Genomic DNA, 21,823 nt, shown 5'->3' on the forward strand with positions numbered 1-21,823 from the left:
GCAACAACTGACAACCTGTTGTATGGAAATTTACACAACAGGATTGAAGTCGAAAAACTATTTCATCAGTACTTCGTTCTTTGGACTGCAATGACATACCATATGAAGATCAATGGGAATTAATTTCCTAGTCTATCCAAATTTAATAGATATTTGAATCCTTTTGCTTCTCAACCTGTATAATAATTAAATAATAAAATAGTTTCATTAGAAGGATATAAATAATAGGACGTAGAAAAAGACGGTAATTATCAGATTTGATCTCATTTAATTATTAAAAACAGACGTGTATATAAATAGAATACAAATAAATGTGATGCTTGGATGTATGTGTGATTACGTCGGACAAAGGCTTTATTTAATAATCCTTCGAATTATATATATACATTTTTTCCATTTTAATTCTCCTTTAATAATTTTGATGTCTACGGGAATTATTTTTCATTTTCTAATCAATGCTAGTTTATAAAAATACACATACATTGTATATGGAATATAGAACTAAACTAATTTTGCAAATCGATTGCCCTTCCCCTCTGCCGGCTAAAGCAAGCATCTTAACCGGAAACCATCTTTCAGCCTGGCTAATACAAAATACGTTTTTTTGCTCCAGTTCATTAGGTTTTCTTTTTAGTTTGTCGAAAACCCTTTCTTACAGTCTATATAATCTCATTATGAAATTTTTTTTTACAATTATGAGTGTCCTATATCTTACTTAGAATTTCATCAACAAACACAAGTCTTTTTACTTACAAGAATTTGGAAAATATTTTAATATAAATTAATTTATGATTTGATTGTATTAATCCGTTCTTTATAATGCTTAAAGAAATTTAGTGAAATTTTATCTCCCGAAACTTGGGAAAATAGTTTGAATTGAAAAAAAAATTTTTTGTTTCTTCTATGAAAAACTGTGTTGTTGGCGCATTAAGAGTAGTACAAGGTGTCTCAATTCAGTCTGTGGAAATAAGTACACTTGGCAATATTGGAGTTTAAAGAAACTCCACCTAAAAAAATACATGCGAAATGTATTAACGATGCCCGAATCATTCAAACACTCATTTAACTAATAAAAATATTGAAACTCTACATCAAGTTTCCTTTTCGCGACGACTTCTTTTTTTTGTAAATAATAGGGAAAAGTCCATTTCGTTTATAAATTTTTGTAAAAAATATTATGTTTCTCATGCGAAATTCTTTTTTCTATGTTAAATTTTTATTTAACGTGAGAAAAATAAATGTTAAATTTACATTTAACATAAGAAAATGAAATGTTAAATTTATATTTAACATGAGAAAAAAATGTTAAATTTATATTTAACATGAGAAAAAAATGTTAAATTTACATTTAACATGAGAAAAAATGTTAAATTTATATTTAACAAGAGGAAAAAATGTTAAATTTACGTTTAACATGAGAAAAAAATGTTAAATTCATATTTAACATGAGAAAAAAATGTTAAATTTATATTTAACATGAGAAAGAAATGTTAAATTTATATTTAACATATAAAAAAATCGTTAAGTTTATATTTGACATGAGAAAAAGAAATGTTAAAGTCATATTTAACATTTAAAAAAAGTTAAATTTATATTTGACGTATAAAAAGGAAATAGTAAATTTGCATTTAACATATCAAATAAAAAAAATTATATCAATATATAAAACGAAACGTTAAATTTATATTAACTAATACGACGGAAATGGTAAAATTACATTTAACATATAAAACGAAAGATTAAATTTAAAAAACAAATGCTAAATATTTATTTGACGTTTAAAAAGAAAAAATATTTAACACATAAAAAAGAATTTCGCTTACAATGATAATTGCTAACAAATTTAATGGTTTAATTTTCTTATTAAACCATAAATTATCTCTCTTTTTTAAAATTTGTTAACTTTCCCCTACTCTGCACTTACTCCACAATTTAACTTTGGTTGACATTTTTTTCAAAATACATATTTGACTCAATTTATCTAAACATAAATTGCAATCGATTTCGACGAAAGTATAAATAATAAAAATAAATAATAATAGTAACTTATCGTACACATTCTTTTTCTAAACAGAGATTTTAAAAAAAAATTTCACATTTGCAAACAAATCGTCGCGAAAGCAGTTGTTTCCTCCTTAAAACTATGGGTTTAAATTTGTCGATTGTAAAAGTAAAAAAAAATTTAAATCATCCAATATTGTAATATTGAATTATTGTAATTGAAAAAAGAAAATAAGATTAGAGAAAAATGATTTACGATCGACAAATAAAAACTTGAAAATTACTGCGTACTTTGATTACTTGAAATAGTTTATGACATTGTAGGTGGTTCATAAAATTATACTTACTACCAGTAAAGTCCAAGTTTTAATATAAAATGCTAAGCTGTAAAATATGGATATTATTAAAATTGAATAATTATCGTACAACATGAAAATTGCGCTCGTACACAGACATAAAATCATTCTTTCATATTTTCCGTTAAATTTCATTAAATTGCAGCCTTAATTAATTATAATATAAAATACCATTTAAAAATATATTCCTTCGCTTTTTTTTATTGCACAATTTTTCTTCTAGAAGCTTTTTAATTATTCAGTGACATAGCTCCTGATAACTAAGTACTAATCTATATTGATGAAAAAGCGAACATTTTTTGGAATTATCATTTAAAATTGTATTTTATATTACAAGTGATTGAATTTTGAGTTTTAAAGCGCTTTTTACGAGTAACAACTCAACTTTTTTTTCGATTAATGTCTTTCGTTTAGCCTAGTTGCCACTTTAATCTTAACAAATATTTTTAAGCTAGATTTTATCATTAAAGACGTTAATCAAGCGTGAATGTTTAAATATGTATTTACTAGTCTTGATACAAGTTACAAGTCAATCAGAAAATTAATTCAAGGGCGAATCCAATAAAGTTACTACTACTGTAAAAACCAAAATAATAAAAAAATGTCAAACTAATTGGATTCTTAGTTCGATTGGATCCCTGAGACTCAGGAGCGAACCAGAGAGAGAGAGAGAACAAAACCGGTTAAGTAAAAAAAAAGAATGATTATAACCGGCTATTTGATTGACTAATCGGTATTTCGTTATCAATTGGAATATATTGCCAGTTCACCCCTGCGAAGATTTGATTTAATTGTAACATGATCAAAATTAGCATGATAATGAGTTAGGTAATTTTTAATGTGTTTTTTCAATAGATGTATTTGTCAGTTATTGACAAAAAAGTGTGTTCGTTGAATGATGATCATAAGCTAGTCACGTTTTTTTATTTGATAACAATAATTGACGTGATTTTGAGTATACTCTTGAGTATGAATGCGTATGAAGTGTAATTTTATATTATACTTTGAGTCTAAACTTCTTCGCACCTTCTCTCATTCATTTCTTTCACATACGGCTCCCTCTTTTTTTTTCTTGTACAACTTGTAGAAAGTCAGAAAATGGGAATAGTTTTAAGGCATCATTTTGCGGGGTGTCAACCATTTCTTCATGTAATAGCAGAAGATTGTGGAGATGTAGATGAGAATTAGAAGTGCGCAGGTCACTCGCATTGCTAGGAGGGAGCCGGCCGTTGGACATGGTCGCTCAATTGTTATGGTTTTGTCTGTGGATAAAGAAGAGAACATGAATGAATTGTTATCATATGTAAGTACTATTAAAATATTTGGGTTTTCTGTAACATTTTTGATACCGTCAACTGGAGACTTTATCGAATTTGGGGTTTATTACCCACCCAATGCAACTATCACTCTAAGTTTTCCAAAATCCTCCAAGAAACTAAAGTAATAGTAAATGATTTAACAAATTTGTTTCTAATATATTTTCCGTTTGCAGATGGGAACTGCGTTTGGTGAACTTTCTTAGGGTTTGTTCTATACAATGTCTAGAAACTTTGGAAAACTTTAGGGCACTTAGGAAAGGGTCCTAAAAGATTTCGCAAATGGTTGTCCACTACCGAACATCATCGACGTCATGGATATGTGAACCACGGTTCTCCTCGAACAAACATTATGTGCATCATGGATATGTTTAGTAGACCTTGTCGTGGTGTCAGGGCTTTTCACTAAAGGACATCCAAAACAGAAAGCGATTGTAAAAATTAGGAGCACCTTCGGGGTAATGCTTCAGCTGAATCCCACTAGCGTCTAGAGAGGGAAAAGGTGACCAGGGACCTGAAGATGAAGGAGGACAACAATTTGTCCAGAGTCGATAAAAGACTCAAAAGGAAGAGGTGGAAGGAAAGGCTTCTAAAAAAGTCCGTAGGCAGGGTGTTAGACAAGGTGTCGAAGTCAAGCCAAAGCAGTAAAGATAATAGGTCACCAAGAGCGTCTTTGTCTGGATGGCAATTGCGAAATATGGTCATGTGTATCTTGTCATTTTTCTATTGGTTCTATAGTCAGTCCAGGAAACGCCTTCAACTTAACTAGTCCACAAGTCACCACCGAATCAATTTCGCGTCTTTTTCGTGTCAGTCCAGCAACCGCGACGAAGTTAACTAGTTGTGTATTGTCATCGAGTTTATTCTTCGACTCCAGTTCCAAAAATCTCTTCAAGTACCAAGTGCATTAAGTCTCGTCTTAGTCAAGTTCATTCAAAGAGATAATTTCTACTGCGAGGAACATTTCTATTTTTCTAAGGACTACATTACTTCGACCGCAACGGCAAATAAATAATTCGGTCACTCCTAGGCTAAAGGGTGTTTTATCTAATTTACATCGACACCTGGACTCTAGACCTTTTACTTTGGCTGGACCGAAAACAATTCGAGGGAAATCTACTGCATTCCCTGTTTCCGCCAGACAACATCATTTCTTCGACCTCACACTGAAGGAGATATTCCTTGTTGGGTCTACCACTCTAAGAATAATTTTAAAAGGTAACTAACTAATACTTTTAAATTTTGTCTCTTTTTAAATTCTCGATTGGTTCCACAATGTTCCAACTTCAGTCTCCCTGAAGACATCTGGATCTACTTTTTCTTTCTGATTCTAATTGTAAAGGATTCAAATAAAAACTTTAATAATTTAACTTCAATTTAACAGTATCTCTTTTTTAAAATCCGTCCCTTAATATCAGAGCCTTCCGCTCTGTGAATAAATCAGGTTTGAATCACCGATGCCGGACAAATTTAGATAAATAATTTAGGATATGTCGGTTTCATTCTGAGACATAACAACCCACTAAAAAGGGAGATCTTCTAATTCAGAAAGAAGACTCCACAAAGAAGGAGAAATTCACCAAAGAAACAAAGATCGTCAAGGGACTATAGTCCCCCAACTATCTTTGTTTCTTTGGTGAATTTCTCCTCCTAGGTAAGGTACCTTAAGGTTTTTTCAAAAATAATAGAAAATATACAGCATCTAAAGATTATTACCAAGTTCATTGAAATCTATGCTGGCATCGTTCTTCAAGAAGTCGGTCTGCTTCTCATCGCCAAAGTCCAAGACAAGAATTTCCTGTGAAAGAGTCATGTCTTCCGATTTTTCTTCAGTGGAATTGACAACACTTCTTCTACGCCTCTTGCCCCAAGACTCCACTGAATCACGTCCCCATTCACACATTGCCTGCAGAACAGTAAAATAAAAATTAAACATTTCTGAAAATTTAATATATTAGTCACTAGATGCGAAAAAGCTTTGAGATAAAATATTCACAGTTGTAGCCAGAAGCTAGTTTCTAGCATTAAGATTTTTCCAAAATTTTTTTTTTGGCTTCTATATATTTACCGGTTCACAAGGTCCGAGACAGTATTTGACATTGCACTGGAAGATTACGCCATAGGATTCAGTAAACCTGAATGCTTCGTAAACTGATTGCAGAGCATTGCCGTCTTGTGTGAAGCTTGGGAAAATAGAAGAATCCAAAGGACATCTAACAAGAAATGTTTTATTATAATTTTCATTCTAAACAGTAATTAAAAAAATATTTTTGAAGCTTAGCAATTACTAACCCCTCGTCGTCGATAATTTGGAAAGTACTCTTCGAGTCCTTAGCCATTGCAACACAGCTTCGGGCAAAAATACCATAAGGAGCTGAAGCAGAAAATACACTTGTATAAATTTGCAACAAGTAAAAAGTATTAAGTAAACAAGTAAAGTATTATTTCTCAAATTTCAAAAAATGTAACTTACTATCTTCTGGGATTTCAATTCGGAAAGTGAGTTTATCTCCAATACGAACAGTTTCGACCTCTCGTGATCTGCTGTCGAGAATTCTTATCCTTGGTGGTGGTGCTTCAGGTGCACTGGTGATACTTATCATTTCTGGATCTCTAATTGGCATCATCCCAAAGGTAATGTTCTTTGATGACATGTCGTAAGTACATTTGACTTTGTAGATTTTGTCAGCTTTCGTCATAACCACCGAATGATGTTGCAATACAACCGTATTGGAGTAAATGCCAGTCTGAAAACCGTCACGCTGCAGGTCAACAGGCAGCTTGAAAATGTTAAACTTTAAACCAACTGTCACCGTGAAGGCACTAAGAAAAAGTGGTGCATCCCAAAAAAAATTTTCTTAGATGATAAAAGAATGACAAAACTAATACAATTTGATACAGGAAATCAACCTTTGTAATTCGAAATTATGACTGCAAATTGAATGTAAATTTTTTGAATTGTATTATTTTTGAATTATTTACTTCAAAACTTAAAACAATTCAATAAGATGTGTCATCTTATATAAAGAAGTGAAAAGCTGGGAACTTATTTATATATACATTATTCAGTGCAGTGTGATGATTCCATGCAAATGAGTGCGCTGAAAAATATGATTTTTTATACGACTGATGAATGGGTTCAGAAATCGAACTAATTAGCTCGAGCTTAATTGGGTTTATACCCAATTTACTAAAGATTAGTACAATCTGGTTTGACTGGTTCCAAAACTTAATTTCTTCTGTTCTAGAAAAATTACATAACTTTTCTGTAACTCTGCCCACTAGGTTGTGCTTTTGGAATGATTATAAGAATGATATGCATGAACTGATAAAAAAAGCGTGTGAGCTAAAAATACCCAGTGAGCCCACGAACATAGGTTCTCTTAAAGGCATCCTTTCTTTTGGACATCCGCACGTTCGTTAAAAGATCACCTTAAAGACGCCCTATGTCCAAAAGTCGTCTTTAGGATAGATCTTTGACATAGGATCTCTCAAAGTGGATTCTCGAACAGACATTGCTTGTCCTCAATAAATCTCCGTTCACTTATAGAAAAACTTACCACACTCTGCGTATTACAATCTTGACCAGTCATTGTCAAGTCCAATCTGAAAATATCACTGTTAATGATGTCGTTGTTACAAGTCTCAGAACGTCCCAAAGCATAAATACGTCCATTGAAAGGTTTGTTTGTTTTAACTTGGACGGCAATACGTGTGTCTTTGCAGTCAACAGAAACTAAAAATAATTTTACCGTTAGTTTAATAATTCTAACGAATTTTTTTTAAATTCCAAATTCGTCTATGATAAAGAAATACCATCTTACCATCGTAGCATGTTCCGGTCTTATCGCAGTTCAATTGTTCCTTCTCAACATCATTCTTGAATCCTGAATTGTCCGATAAACCTTCAGTGGTAGATGGAACAGCTTCTTCTAAAAAGTTAAATAAAATAAAATTAATTGAATACTCAAATGAGAATCGAGGTCCTCAAATTATCCAGATAAAAATGAGGAGTTGGATGCTATAAGAAATATGAATTTTCATCATTTACTTACTTTCACAATAGTTTTCATAATAAGAACCAATACGATCTCCATTATCGATAAGAGGTCGTTCAGCATTCAAGTAGGTATTTGGTCCATCAGGAAGTGTCCAATGATCCAAATGGAAGAGTTGACAATTATAGGTGTTGCTCATTGGTGGACCACGATAGAGATAGGATCTGCAGAGAAATTCGGTTTCTACCTCGCAAGCAAGTTTACAAGCCGATTCATTTTGTACTTGGTGCTCTTTGTCCGTATAATAATTCAATCCAGCGTATTGGTTGATTTTCTCCTCACTTACCCCAATTTTTGGCGATACGAACTTCTTCTTCGTTTTACAGGCATCCTTACCTAAAGTGATTAAATTCAAATTTATATATTATTTTATTGTTATACTTATTTTAATATTTAATAATTATTTAATGTTTTAAAAATTTTAATATCTATTGTTTGTTACCTTTGAGGCAAAGATTTTCGAAGTAATCGATTCCGGGTGAATCAACAAATTGTGCAATGTGTCCAATGGTTCTCCTGTCGGAATCACTTAATTGGCACTGAAGAGTGGCATAATTGTATTCAACGGATCTACAGGTAAACCGATTTTCATTCAAACAATGCGTCAAACATCCTTCTTTCGACGAGACGTAAATTAGGGCATTGTCAAAACCTCGTATCATCTTGTTCGTCACACGTTCAAAGGCCCATGGCCTCTTGCAGACTTTTTCTGAAAATAAACCAAATTGAGTCAGCAAATTTTTCTTCACAGTTAAAATCAACTTGGTGCAGGAAAAAAAAGTTTTAATTCAGTGGAACCATAATAACAGGAAAGTGGAACACAGTAAAATTCCTGCACTAAAAGCAGTAAAGGTCTGAACTAACCGTAGCCTTTAATCGTTTACTTCCTACATCTCCAAAAAATAGGTAATTGAGGAATTATCTTCCTGAACTTGGTTTGGATTTCATAATAGATTTTAATAGTCAACACTTACCAGATCTAATTTGAAGTTTTGTCATGTAATACATATTAGCAGCTTTCTGAGGTTGAGCGGAAGGATTCGAAGCTGCGGTTTCATTTTGTAATTCGCAAAGGGTTTCTTGAATGGGTGCCAAAGGATTCACAACAAAAGAGAAGGCCACCGCTTGGCATTCCGGTTCTTCCCTACACCATCCTTGACATTCATAGAGACTCAAATTTCGAACACTGTAATATGTCGTTCCTCTATAGTCGTAATCGGTCAGCTTCTCAAATGCCGTTTTCGCTGAAAACATATTAATTCATTCAGTGAATTGAAAATTAATTCCTTCAAATTTTAACATACGAATAGGATATCTAAATATTTGTTGAATATTTTAAGGGATTTGAGGGAGCAGTAATTAGAATAATTAGAAATACTATTTTTGACCTCGTTAGGTACGTTTTTAAATCCGACACTCTGTAAAATAAAAGTGCTTTGCTTTTTCAACTATCTTGGGATGTAAATCTGCTACAAAATAGCGTACAATCTTGGGAAGTGTTTCGTTCAGAACTAGAAAGTGTCACGCGGATCACAATACTCAAATGGATGTAACTAGGCAAAGACTTGTTAAAATTGAAACTACATGGCTTTTAAGTTGCTTTTAAGTCTGCCTAACGCAGTAGTTTATTCGCACATTGTAATGAACACTTGTTCTAAATTTAAAAATTCCAACACTGACACCAGTATTTTAGAAAAATACCTAAGACTTCTAAACTAAATTTAAAAATTAATAGTTTCAAAAAAACCAGAACCTTATTAATTTCTTACACAAACTAATAAATAATTAGCAGAAAAAACAGACGAAGAAGACGAAGGCAGAATGAAGATTACTCGTTAGATTACTCGAGGCAAGATTCAAAATTATTTCTTATGATTCGTCAAAGTCATTCAAATTACTAAAATTATTCAAAAACAATTTTTTTTCTCCTTTTTTATGAAAAACAATTTTGCAAATGATAATTTACAGTGATTAATATTTATTACAATATTTATTACATTTTTGTTCAAATGAATTAACGTATTAAGGATTATTTAGTTACGGAGGGTAATTAGAAAGGAAACTATATATAGGATTCTAACTAAATGGTGTGCAGCGAATAATAATGACATGTAATTATTCAGAACAAGGAGGAATGAATAATAATTGAAGTTGAACCGAACCAATTACCGATCCATTGCTATTAAGGGACCACCGAGAAAAACTGGTAACTCCTACTATATCAGGTATTTTAGAACAATTATAAAAGGACTTTTTTTTGCAAAAAAGTACCCTAAGGTTACAGATGAAATATCATTGTTAGGGATCGCATAGTTATTAGAAAGATTAGTAGCAAATTCGATTACACAGAGGTTTGAAAATTATATACACTTTGCTGAGTTTCGATCGATTACACTCGTAAATGAAGAATAATTACGATTTTTATAAGATCGTTATTTAAATAACTGTGGATAAATTACTTGAATCTTGACAATTTCTTTTTGACTATAATTTCTTTAAAAGAAAAGTCTATAAACGAAGGAATTAATTAATAAAACTGAACAAGATTTCGATGAATTCATGCGTGAGTTGGGACTTGAAGTTAAAAGAGTAAAAAGAGATTTAGGTAAAGTAGCGTCTCATCAAAAAGATAACGAACTTAAAATAAATACGTTATGCAAGCATGTTTAGATGGAATAGCTAAAGAATGTTGGAATTTGGTTAAAGAAGATGATCACTTTTGTCATGTTAAAGATAAATTACTAAATAGAAACATCACGCTAAGATAACTACACCCTCCTTCTCAGGCGTGACGTAGTTTCTGGACGACCCCTTACGCGATTAAAGTAATAAATAAAGCTAAAGACTTGATTCCATCACCTACAGAAAATTAAACTGTTTTGAAAATTGCCAGACATTTCGATGATGATATTCAAACTGCTATAATAATTACAGAAATTAAAAAAATAAATGATTTATTAGGTTTATTAGAAAAATTTGATAAAGTAGGTCCAGTAAATTCTCAGAGAAATTTTCCAAATAGAAACTCTGGCAATTGTCAAAGCATTTCATCGAGTTATTCTAAGAATTATAATCGTTAACAAAACAATTAAATAATTATTACCAACAAAATCAAAATCGTTACAAAGAAAATTCAAATTATAATAAAAATAAAAATCGTTATCAAGGTAACAATTCATATCAACGACTTCGGAAAACTAGTAAACATCGGATTTGTAAACACAAGTTTGCTTAATACAAATCCTAGGTCAATGACATTAATTAGCAAAGCAAAAGAAATGATTCCATCTGATATGCAAGAAGAACTTTTAGAAGAACAAATAATTGATATTCATGATCATTTAGAAAAGTGTCCAGTAATAGAATTTGAACTTAGAACTTAGAACTTTTAGAAGAACAAATAATTGATATTCATGATCATTTAGGAAAGTGTCCAGTAATAGAATTTGAAATTGTTAATAAAGAAGTAAAAGCACTTGTAGATACGGATAGTCAAGTAACATGTATATCTGACAGTTTCTATAGTGAAAATATTGAACAATGTGAAAAATGTAATAAACTACCAATTATAGGTGCAACCGGAGCACGTCCAATCAAATTAAATCTTCAAATTTTTGCAAATTTCAAAATGTGGCTATGCAGGTCAATGTGTATTTATAATTGTTCCGATATTAAATTGCAATTGTATAATTAGAGCTACTATGTTAAAAGTTTCAAAAACTAAAATTGATCTTAATAAGGATATCATTCAAGTAATGAGGGATGGAGAAGATTTAACAATGGAAATGCTAAAAGAAAGCATAAATAAAATTATAAAAATTAAAAATTAATCGGGGTCATTGTAATGATTAACATTATCACCTCAGAAATATTAAAATTTGCGTGGTAAATATATATAAAATATGCAGGGGGAAAAAAAATCGGGAAGTCAATGCACTTACCTATAACAGCGAAACTTCCTGTGAAGAATACTAGAAGGAGGAACCCTGAAGCGATGAGGCCGATTGTGTGCGAGCCCATCTGTAACAAGAGAAGCGTTGCAGGTTAATTACAGTGTTGGAGGAAGATTCTTATGTACATCGACCTGCCACGACCTGCCATTGTCTCTATCGCTCCCGTCTCGTTCGTTTTGCGTGAACGCCTGCAAATGCCCGCACACACACATGTATACTACATTTCTATATAAATAGACAAGAAGGCATACAGACACAGTATAGCGGAAGCGCATAAACAGGACTAACTTATTACGACCTTGGGTTCAGTTCCCAAGGTATTTTCGCAGTGGACGCCAAATGCTAATCACTAATCCAAACACGGAAGAGAAGATTTTTCCTTTAATTGCAAGCACATCATTGCAATAGGATAATCCTCATTATTTACACATATATGATGATGTAAGATATATATTCTGCACTTGAGAAAAATTTCCCTCAATTTTATAGTCATAGTGTTGGAGTATGACTGTAATTAATAATCGTATTTAATTATAATTACGACTTCTTGGTGTTTCTAATTATTTTTAATTATTTTGTAAACTATTTAATGGTACTTTGATATTTACTTATCAGTTGTTTCTCTTTAACTATGCGGGATAGCTCTTGACAATGCCCTCATGTTTCTGCTCCACTATTCTAAAAGGTTGATTAGTTTATCTTCACATTGAGGAAAGGTGAAGTTTTTAACAGGTTGACAATAACATGCTGATGATTGACAATCACTGACACTTTTTGGGTTAATTGCTACAAAATAGTTTACGAAAGGTGAAGCTTTAGGAAGTTGACAACAACATGTTGATGATCGAAAGAATCCGAAATTAATTATTGAACTATTTTTTTTTGTTTAAGAAAGATCTCATTCCTTTTGGAATTCAATATTCCTTATTTAAATTGAACTAAAGAAATAAGAAAATAGAAAGTGTTCCTAAGCTATTGGATGTAAAAATCTAGACTTAAAAACAATTCAGTAATTTCAATATTTAATTTAATTAAAAACAAGTATTGTTATTTACCATATTTTTTGGGACGTAGCAATAACATAACCATTAGAATATTACTGGTCTTATTCAGAGACGTAACACTATGTACTAAAATTAAATTTAAATTTGTGCCACAAATGTTACAATAGACATTATAATAAATTTTAATTAATTATCAACGACATCTTATGTAAAAGACGTCTTTTGGAGCTTTAGACAGAAGATGTCTCTATGTCTTATGAACGGACATAGAGGTCTGAAGAATGGCCTGTAGACGTTCTAAAGACGTGCCATGTCCCAGTGTCACTGATGAATCATCGGGTTCGTTTGATCCTTTCGAATTAATTTCCTGCGGTTTCAGCAAAGTCAACTTCAGAGCGGTGAACCGTGGCAAAATGTATTTCTAAACTATCGCCTTACGTGAGAAATAGTCGCAAATATTTTTTTACAAACTGTCTTCTAATTTTCTAAGAAAATATCCGAATGACTCGAAATTCGAGATGAACAATTAAATTATCCGATTTATCAGATCATTTAAATTCACGTGTTGTTCGTACAGTCAATTTCTAAATGGCTAGCCTAGCCTTCTAATTCCGCTTCACATACAATTTACCATTTGTAATTTTTTTTTTTACAATTTGTTACGCATTTTCTAAGTGTGGAAATTCCATCAAATTTCTGCCATGGTTAGTAACGAGTTAAGAAATGTCACGTAAAGAAAAAAAGGTTCTTTCCATCAAATATTTGTCATGGCATTTAAACTCTTGAGAAATGTGACGAGAATCAAAAGATTTTTGAAATATTTAGAATAGTTGGCGTTTACCTCATTAGAGGATCAAGACTGTGTCATCGTTTTACCACATATTCACTGGAGGAGAAAAGAATCTTGTTCGCTACTATATTTTCATTTAAAGTCCTGAATTCATAAATCTCTGCTACGGAATTATTGTCCATGATAAATATCAAAATTCCAAGAATTGTGTCCGGTAATAAGGAGCCTTTCTATCGCTCCATGTTCTTAATTCTTCAATCGGTTATATACTGCACCCATTTATTTTGCTTGTAAACATATTCACAATCTGCAATCTCAAAATGAGTATCCAGGATTTTTTATCCTGTCAAAAAAATTTGCGAGTCGAATCTCAAGGTTAAATTCTAGCCAAATAATTAAGTTAACTAAAAATTAGATTATGAGAACATTCTGAAAATACCATATACGGATATTCTAGGAACACGATAGTTTTAAGTTTTTTTGAGGATAAAAAAAGTGAAAACTTCAAATACTATTTGTTAATTATATGCCTCCATTGTAATTATGTTATGGTTTTCAAATTAAACCAAGGGAGCTTGGGCAATAAAATAAGTAAGTAAATAAATAGACGAATCACTATAGAGTAATGACTGTAATAAAATAAATTTAATGGAGTTATTACACTGGAATTATTATACTGAAATTACCTTTTATGAGTTCATTAACCCGAGCTTTTATATACACACATCCTTTAAAAACAACCTTTGCTTAAAATTGAATTGCAAGGACGAAACTACTGCTTAACCGGTTATCAAGGAAGTTGTGTGAACTAACAAGTATATCATGAAGTTATAGAACATACACATCCATGTCGCTTATCCTCAAACTATTTTTGCTCTCGTTTTACAAAGTGGCGCTTCCTGGTTTCTTCGCTACTCTTTCTATCCTACCCTTCTACTTTTCTTTTTCTTTTTTTTCAAATCATTTTTTTTTCTTTTTTTTTCTCAATTTCAAACTAACAAGTTTTTCATGGACCAAATCGATATACTGAAGATTTCCAGTTTGACTCGCATAAAATCCTGTATAATTACACGTTATAGGCAGACATTTTATTTCAATATTATTTTCACAAACTACGATAAGGACTCGTTTATGAGTTATTTTATAGTATCGATCACATTTCATTTATGGAAATGATAATAACTGTGAAATGCATTAATTAGTAATTGGAAATAATTTAAGTGTTGATTTTCATAAATGTCTCCTTGGGAAACAACTTGAGGATTTTTTTTTAATGTGAATACTCGTCGAGACATTCATGTTTTGCAACTGGAGGAAAGTAATAAAAGGAGTAAATACTTTAATCCGATCTTCTGTAATACTTTAGTTTATAGACAAATGTATATACGGAACCAATACTATGGCTTTGGGTGTTTTTTTTCTTTTTTTTGAATAGTTAATGTCATTACTTACGCTCAATATATATTTTCTGCTGGTTCACTGCTCTTTCTTTTAGAGATGGTACATTCAAGATAAAGAGGAAATCATCGTTCATGAGTAGAAAAACATATACGCTGCGGCTATGATTTTCTCTCGCTTTTTCTTTTTTTCACTGTTCATACATTATTCTTACTATGCACATTCTATACATCTTATCTTCGCCTCTTCCTCTTCTATCCCACTTTTATGTTATTAATTTATTTACACAAAGATGTCTTGCTTGAACAATATATACTTTTCAGTAAAGAAGTTCAAAAATAATTTTGTTTACCATCTTCTTACAATTAGAGATAGTTTGAAACAAATCAAAAAATGGAAACTAAGGAACAAAAGCAATCATTTCTCAGACTGTAAAATAATTGTAATATTGATGGAGGTCCAGTGAAGAAGAGGTCGATAAATAATCTCGTGCAAGATCCATTGCTAATTACAACCCAGTTGTATTTTTAAATAGATTCAGAATATTCGAACAAGTTTTCTGGTATATTATTTCTCATACTGTTAATCGTCGAGTGTGTATAAGAAACCAAAAAAAGATCTTACACAAGATTGTTTCCCTATGCTCTTGAGAAAGTACGTTTTATCCGTGAGCTTGCACTAAGCCATCTTTGATTACGTTAACGCCTTCTTCCGTTGCGCACTTTTTTTTCTAAATCACCTCTTCCTTACTCCATTAGATTTCCAAGATATTTTCCAACTCCAGGAATTTGTCAAATAAGAAAAAACTCGCCTCTTCAAAGAATTACTTCTTAATTTAAATAATTTTTCCAGCTAAATATTTTGTTAACAGAGAAAATTGTTACGTACACTTTTAAAAGTGAACATGCTAGCGAACTGCTAGCATGGCTCGAATAATTAAAACAACCTTCAGGAATTTCGCATATGCACAAAAGAAACAGGGAGGAAGTTCATCCTTTATTTTCACGGTGGGAACGCGGTAGAGATCCCCCGACAATTTTTCCTAGCAATAGATTCATGAGAAGTTGATGATTCCTCTCCTGGTAGTTTTGCTATTTTTCTCTAATAAACCCGCAAGGAATATAATACAAAGAGTGAAATTGCCTATAGTTTTCTATTCCGACAAAAGTTCCTCACGATTTGTGATGAATCCCGTCCGTCGAATCGTGAAGATGCGACACTGCATGCATTTCCGCTGGGATGAAACAGGAATATGCTACCTTAATTGAAGTGGCCCTTTCTCCCGTGTGAGAGAGATGGTACTATATTTTATGCTGAGCCACTACATTTAAGGTAGCATATTCCTCTTTTATCCAAGGAATATAAACCCGATGGAAACGCACGTACTTCAGGTAGAAGATAGAATCTAATCCATTATTCATCAGCCGGAACACAAATGAAAGGATATCCTACCTTAAGCCCTATTTGTTCGTTAGAATCTTTGCGTTCACTGTTCGTCATGGCGTATATACAACTTTGACGACGAAATTGACTTCCCTTTGGTTCTCTAGTTACAGATCATTGCTGGAATAAATTGGTCAGATTGGCTCCTGGACTTTATATTAATTGTTTACCTAATACTCGCCATCCTTCTTTGACCATTGGAATTTACTGATGAAATGTTTGCTGAAGATGTATTTACCGATGAAGCATTTACTAAACAAGTATTTTCTAAAGAAGTGCTTACTAAAAACGTAGAGTCTCCAAAATTTCGGAGCACTCGCAAAAAATAGTGGAATCATCATTTGAAAGTTTCGGAAAGGTTCTTTTCTAACCGACCTTTTTTGGAATCTTCATTTTGAAAGGAAGTTTCCTGGGACTCATTCTCGCTACTGCAGACTCTCACGGTACGCGTAAATGAGGGTGTAAATATTAGGCTCAGTAAACTACAAGGCTGCTCACTTTCATCGGATTACAACTTTGCGTCACAGACTTGCACTGTACTTAGCAAATTGAGGTTCTCTTGCCTCTCTTACAACACGTGGTAGATTACAGACGAGCTATTCTAATCCCGGAGCAGGAGGCTATTCTTAAAATCGATCAAGACTTTACGACACTCTTCAAATGTTTCTAATGAATGGTATAAACTACTCGAAGTCGTGCACGGAACTCAGTTTGAGAATTAGCACCCCAGGGAATCGAAAGTTCGGGATCTAATGTTATGACAGTAAAGCGTGCTTCCTTGAGTAATTCGAAAGGTTGCTTTTCACAGTCCACATGGTGAGAAATTGGTAGAAAAAAAAGGAACACATGGTTCGAAAAAAATAGTAAAAAATAATGGAGGAAGTATTTTAGCCGGGAAGTCGATGACTCCTCCCTCACTTTGGAGAAGTAAATCAGTTTCGTCATTTAGGTTATTGGTCCAGTTATAATGGACGAGAGTTGAATGTAATGGACAGAAAAGTCAGGAAGAGTGATGGGACTCGTACGGAGAGTAGATGCAAGATTCGAGGATAATTGGAAGGACAGTGAAGTCGCCTGACATGTTGGTGTAGTTGGTGATAAGTTATGGAGTAGAGTTATAAGGGTGGAGAAAGATAAGGAAGATTAACAAGTACGCATGCACGGTTTCTAAGATGGACAACGTTGATGAACTAGAAATAAGGTGAAATAAATTCTCAAGGTGTATGTCCAGGAACGATTTAGAATACTAGAGAAATCCAAGAGTAGAGGAAGAGAAACAAGAATAAAATCATGTTTTGGTAACATCTCAAAAATCCGTTACCATCATCTCGAAAATCTACAATTTTCAAAAACCTTTCAAAACCCTTTTCTAAACATTTCTATAATTTTCTAACTATTTCTAACTATTTCTAACTATTGAAAAAATAAGAAAAGATACTTCCCTTCTCTACTATAATAACTATTCACTAGTCCATAAAAAAAGGAAATTTATCGATAATTTTTCCACTTGAAAATAGCCATCACATATTCTACAGCTTACAACCTGTTGCAAACTATCGAGAGGAAAGTCGCGTGTTATGGAGGAATTTTTCCCTTCGAGACTTAACCGTAACCTGACTCTCAGGAGATGAACCACATTACGATGTAATTATAGGCAATAGACCTAAGTTCTTGATCTTCAAGGCAAAATGAGTGAGAGTTGTTGTTGTTGAGTACTTTCCAAGGACCTCTTTGTTTAAAGCCTTCTTTGTGGAAAAGATGAAAAAAAAGTTTTTCCTTTCTTATACGTGTTCATACAAAAACGTAAATATGAATGCATCTCTTGCTTGTGCAAGTCACTTTTTTGGACTCGCTTTATTGCTACGCAGAAACAATAGCGTTCAGCAGGATATAAATTTTATGATTTTTTTTTCATTTTAGGATAACATTAATTCAGAATTAAAATTTAGAATCAATGTAAAAAAACAAATTTCATTGATCCTGAAGGTGATTGACAATTTTCTCGTTATTTATTTCTAGTAAACGAAACAGCATCAGTTGGTATCGAAAAGGATCAAATGATATCTAAAAACAAGTTTTAAAAATATTGTATCGAAAAGCTGATTCGAAAGCATCAGTATCGATATCTATTTGGTAACCGTTTGGAATTTACTTTTAATGATGGTCCATTAGGATTTCTCCTTTAATCGATATTCGGACATGGATTTGATAAAAAAAATTAAATTTTTGTCTGGTTAAGCTTTAACATATTCGTGACAAGACTCTTCACCATTGGTCACGAGCGTTCAGAAATGAAAATCAAGACAAGGAGAATTCGTGTCCCCGAACAGTTTATCTGAACAGTGTAACAGGGGTAGGGCACTTTACCGAAGGTCAGTTCTGGGGACACCAGAGAGCGTACTTCGAATGCGCTTGTAAAGATCGAGTGTAACGACTTCTCTCCCATGCAGTGTACAGTGATACTGACACCAAAGAGAAAACTGGTTTCAGTTAAAGAAAAATTAGTAACGAGGACTTCATGCTAACGTACTCTTCTTCTTCTTCTTCTTCTTCCTTGCGATTTTCCCTACTATTCCTGCGGTTATACACACATTAACATACAACGTATTTACATGTTTGTCTATTTGGTTCAATGTTGATTTTTCCATCTCATTTACGTACAAAAGTATATATAATAAAACTTTTGAGAAAAACTTCCTTAACTTTTTAACTCTTCTTTCTATTGCGTTAAAATTTCTTTTTCTTTTTTAAATCGTGTTTGAATATAGTGGCGAAGATAAATTCTTGCAAAATGATAAAATTAATCAAATAACAGATTTAGAATGATAAATCTGATGCTAATTCTGGTGTAAAAATAACACAAGAAGGGAATAAAATAATCTGCACCAGTGTTATCCCTCTAGGATTGAATTAACATCAGAAACTTAATTACTAATAAACTTACTTAACTTTGAGGCGCATGATTATTCCCCAAATGTCATTTGACCGAATTGCATTCATCCGAACTGTTATTTTAACGAAATGTTACTTTTGCGAATCGCCATTTTTACTAATTGCCACTTTTGCGAAAAGTAATTTTTGTGAAATTTCATTTTTACGAATTGGCATTTTTACGAAACGTTATTGTTCCGAAATGTCAGTTTTGCGAAATATCATTTTTACGAATTGTAATTTTTACGAATCGACAATTTTACGAATTGTAATTCTTACAAATCGTAATTTTTACGAATTGTCACTTTTTCGTATTGGCATTTTTACGAAATGTCAGTTTTGCAAATCGTCATTTTTACGAATTGTCACTTTTGCGAAAAGTCATTCGATTCAATTCGATAAAATGGCAGTTCGTATAGATGACAATTCGCAAAAATGACTTTTCGCAAAAGTGACAATTCGTAAAAATGTCAATTCGTAAAAATTGCAATTCGTAAAAATGACAATTCGTAAAAATTATATTTCGCAAAAAGTGACAATTCGTAAAAATTGCAATTCGTAAAAATGACAATTCGTAAAAATTATATTTCGCAAAAAGTGACAATTCGTAAAAATGTTAATTTACAAAAGTGACATTTCGTAAAAATGACAATTCGTAAAAATGATATTTCACAAAAATTACTTTTCGCAAAAGTGACAATTCGTAAAAATGTCAATTCGTAAAAATGACAATTCGTAAAAATGTTAATTTACAAAAGTGACATTTCGTAAAAATGACAATTCGAAAAAATTACATTTCGGAACAATAACGTTTCGTAAAAATGATATTTCACAAAAATTACTTTTCGCAAAAGTGGCAATTCGTAAAAATGGCGATTCTCAAAAGTGACATGTCGTTAAAATGACAATTCGGATAAATGCAATTCAGTAAAAGGACAGTTCGGTCAAATGACATTCAGGGAATAATCATGCGCCTCCTAACTTCCTAACTTACAAACTAACTTAGTACCTTACTAAGTAACTTATTGACTAACTTACTAACAAACTAGCGAACTAACTTACAAAATTAATTACTAATTAACTTACTAACTTACTCAACTATGTTACTCAGTAACTTACTAACTAACTTTTAACTAACTTACTACCTTAATTACTAATAACTTAATTAACTTACTAACTTATTAAACTATTAACTTCATAACTAACTTACTAACTAACTTAGTAAGGTAATATATAAGTAAGGTAGTTAGTAAGTTTGTTCGTAACTAACTTAACTAGTTAGTTAGTAATTAAGTTAAGTTCATTAATTGAATTAAGTTATTCATTAAGTAACTAAGTTAAGTAAGTAAGTTAGCTTATTAGCAAGTTAGTTAGTAAGTTAATTTGTAATTAAGTAACTAAGCTTATTAGTAACTAGCTTATTAGTAAGTTAGTTAGTAAGTTAATTTGTAATTAAGTTTGTAAGTTAGTAAGTTAGTTTCTAACTAACTTACTAAATAACTAACTTTCTAACTTACTAAAAAACTTACCTTCTAACTTACTAAAAAACTAACTCATTTACTAACTAACTTATTATCTAACGTACTAACAATTTTACTAAGTAACTTACTGACTAACTTACTAACTAATTTACGAACTTACTAACTAGCTAACTTACTAACTTATTTAACTTTGTTACTCAGTAACTTACTAACTAACTAACTTCCTAACTTACAAACTTAATTACTAATTAACTTACTAACTTACTTAACTTTGTTACTCAGTAACTTACTAACTAACTTTCTAACTTACTAACTTATTAACTTACTAACTTATTAACCTATTAACTTAATAACTAACTTAGTAACATAGTAATTAACTAAGTTGTGTTTTGGCTACCTGCTATGCAACAAGCCATGTAACCAACAAAAAAAACTAAGTTAGTTAGTAAGTTGGTTAGTTAGTAAGGAAGTTAGCTAATTAGTAAGTTAGTCAGTAAGTTACTAAGTAAGGTAAATTAGTAAATTAGTTGGTAAGTTAATTAGTGATTAAGTTTGTAAGTTAGTTAGTTATTAAGTAATTAAGTTAGTTAGTAAGTTCGTAACTAAGTTAATTAGTTAGTTTGTTAGTTAGGTAGTTATTAATAATCGTTGACTTGGTTTCGATTTGAAGTAAAATTTCACTCATAGTAAAAAATAACACCAAAATAGATCATTTTAATCCTTTTTTTCTGTTAATTTAATCTACAACACTTTTTTATTACCACAAAATTTACTATAACCCTAACAATATCAAAAAATATTCCCTAACAGATTTTGGATATTCAGAATATTCTACGAAAGTCCTATCATCCGGAACTATAGGTTCCGCATAATTATAGATATAGGATTGTTAAAAATATCATTGATATGTTTGTAAAACGGTATTTTTGACAAGAATAATATTAAGTCGGATTTAATGGAAATTTAGAATCGTGCATAGTTTTGAGATAAAGTCAAACGAGATATAACTGTAATATGGAGAAAAGGAGTGACAAAATGATGTGGGGTTTATAACGACATTCTAAAGATATCAATTTCATCGTAGAAGCCGCA

General features: G+C 31.7%; 1 protein-coding gene across 3 annotated transcripts in view; it reads right to left on the reverse strand.

The window, feature by feature from the left end:
- Window positions 1-1,549: 1,549 nt before the first annotated feature.
- The window catches only part of LOC122503370, a 140,699-nt gene continuing 120,425 nt past the window's right edge, over window positions 1,550-21,823 (reverse strand). For 2 of the 3 annotated variants that reach the window (XM_043613875.1, XM_043613876.1), the window contains 11 exons: window positions 11,673-11,751; window positions 8,706-8,975; window positions 8,174-8,440; window positions 7,729-8,067; window positions 7,498-7,605; window positions 7,234-7,409; window positions 6,147-6,453; window positions 5,966-6,047; window positions 5,742-5,886; window positions 5,390-5,579; window positions 1,550-3,619 (listed from right to left, as the gene is read on the reverse strand). In XM_043613875.1, coding sequence (XP_043469810.1) covers window positions 3,468-3,619; window positions 5,390-5,579; window positions 5,742-5,886; window positions 5,966-6,047; window positions 6,147-6,453; window positions 7,234-7,409; window positions 7,498-7,605; window positions 7,729-8,067; window positions 8,174-8,440; window positions 8,706-8,975; window positions 11,673-11,751 — 2,115 coding nt within the window. In that variant the 3' untranslated portion in view covers window positions 1,550-3,467. The remainder of the gene's footprint in view (window positions 3,620-5,389; window positions 5,580-5,741; window positions 5,887-5,965; window positions 6,048-6,146; window positions 6,454-7,233; window positions 7,410-7,497; window positions 7,606-7,728; window positions 8,068-8,173; window positions 8,441-8,705; window positions 8,976-11,672; window positions 11,752-21,823) is intronic. The other variant, XM_043613877.1, reaches the window with a different exon arrangement.

This window comes from Leptopilina heterotoma, unplaced genomic scaffold (assembly GCF_015476425.1).
Source record: "Leptopilina heterotoma isolate Lh14 unplaced genomic scaffold, ASM1547642v1 Lhet_26, whole genome shotgun sequence".
NCBI classification, from domain to species: Eukaryota; Metazoa; Arthropoda; class Insecta; order Hymenoptera; family Figitidae; genus Leptopilina; species Leptopilina heterotoma.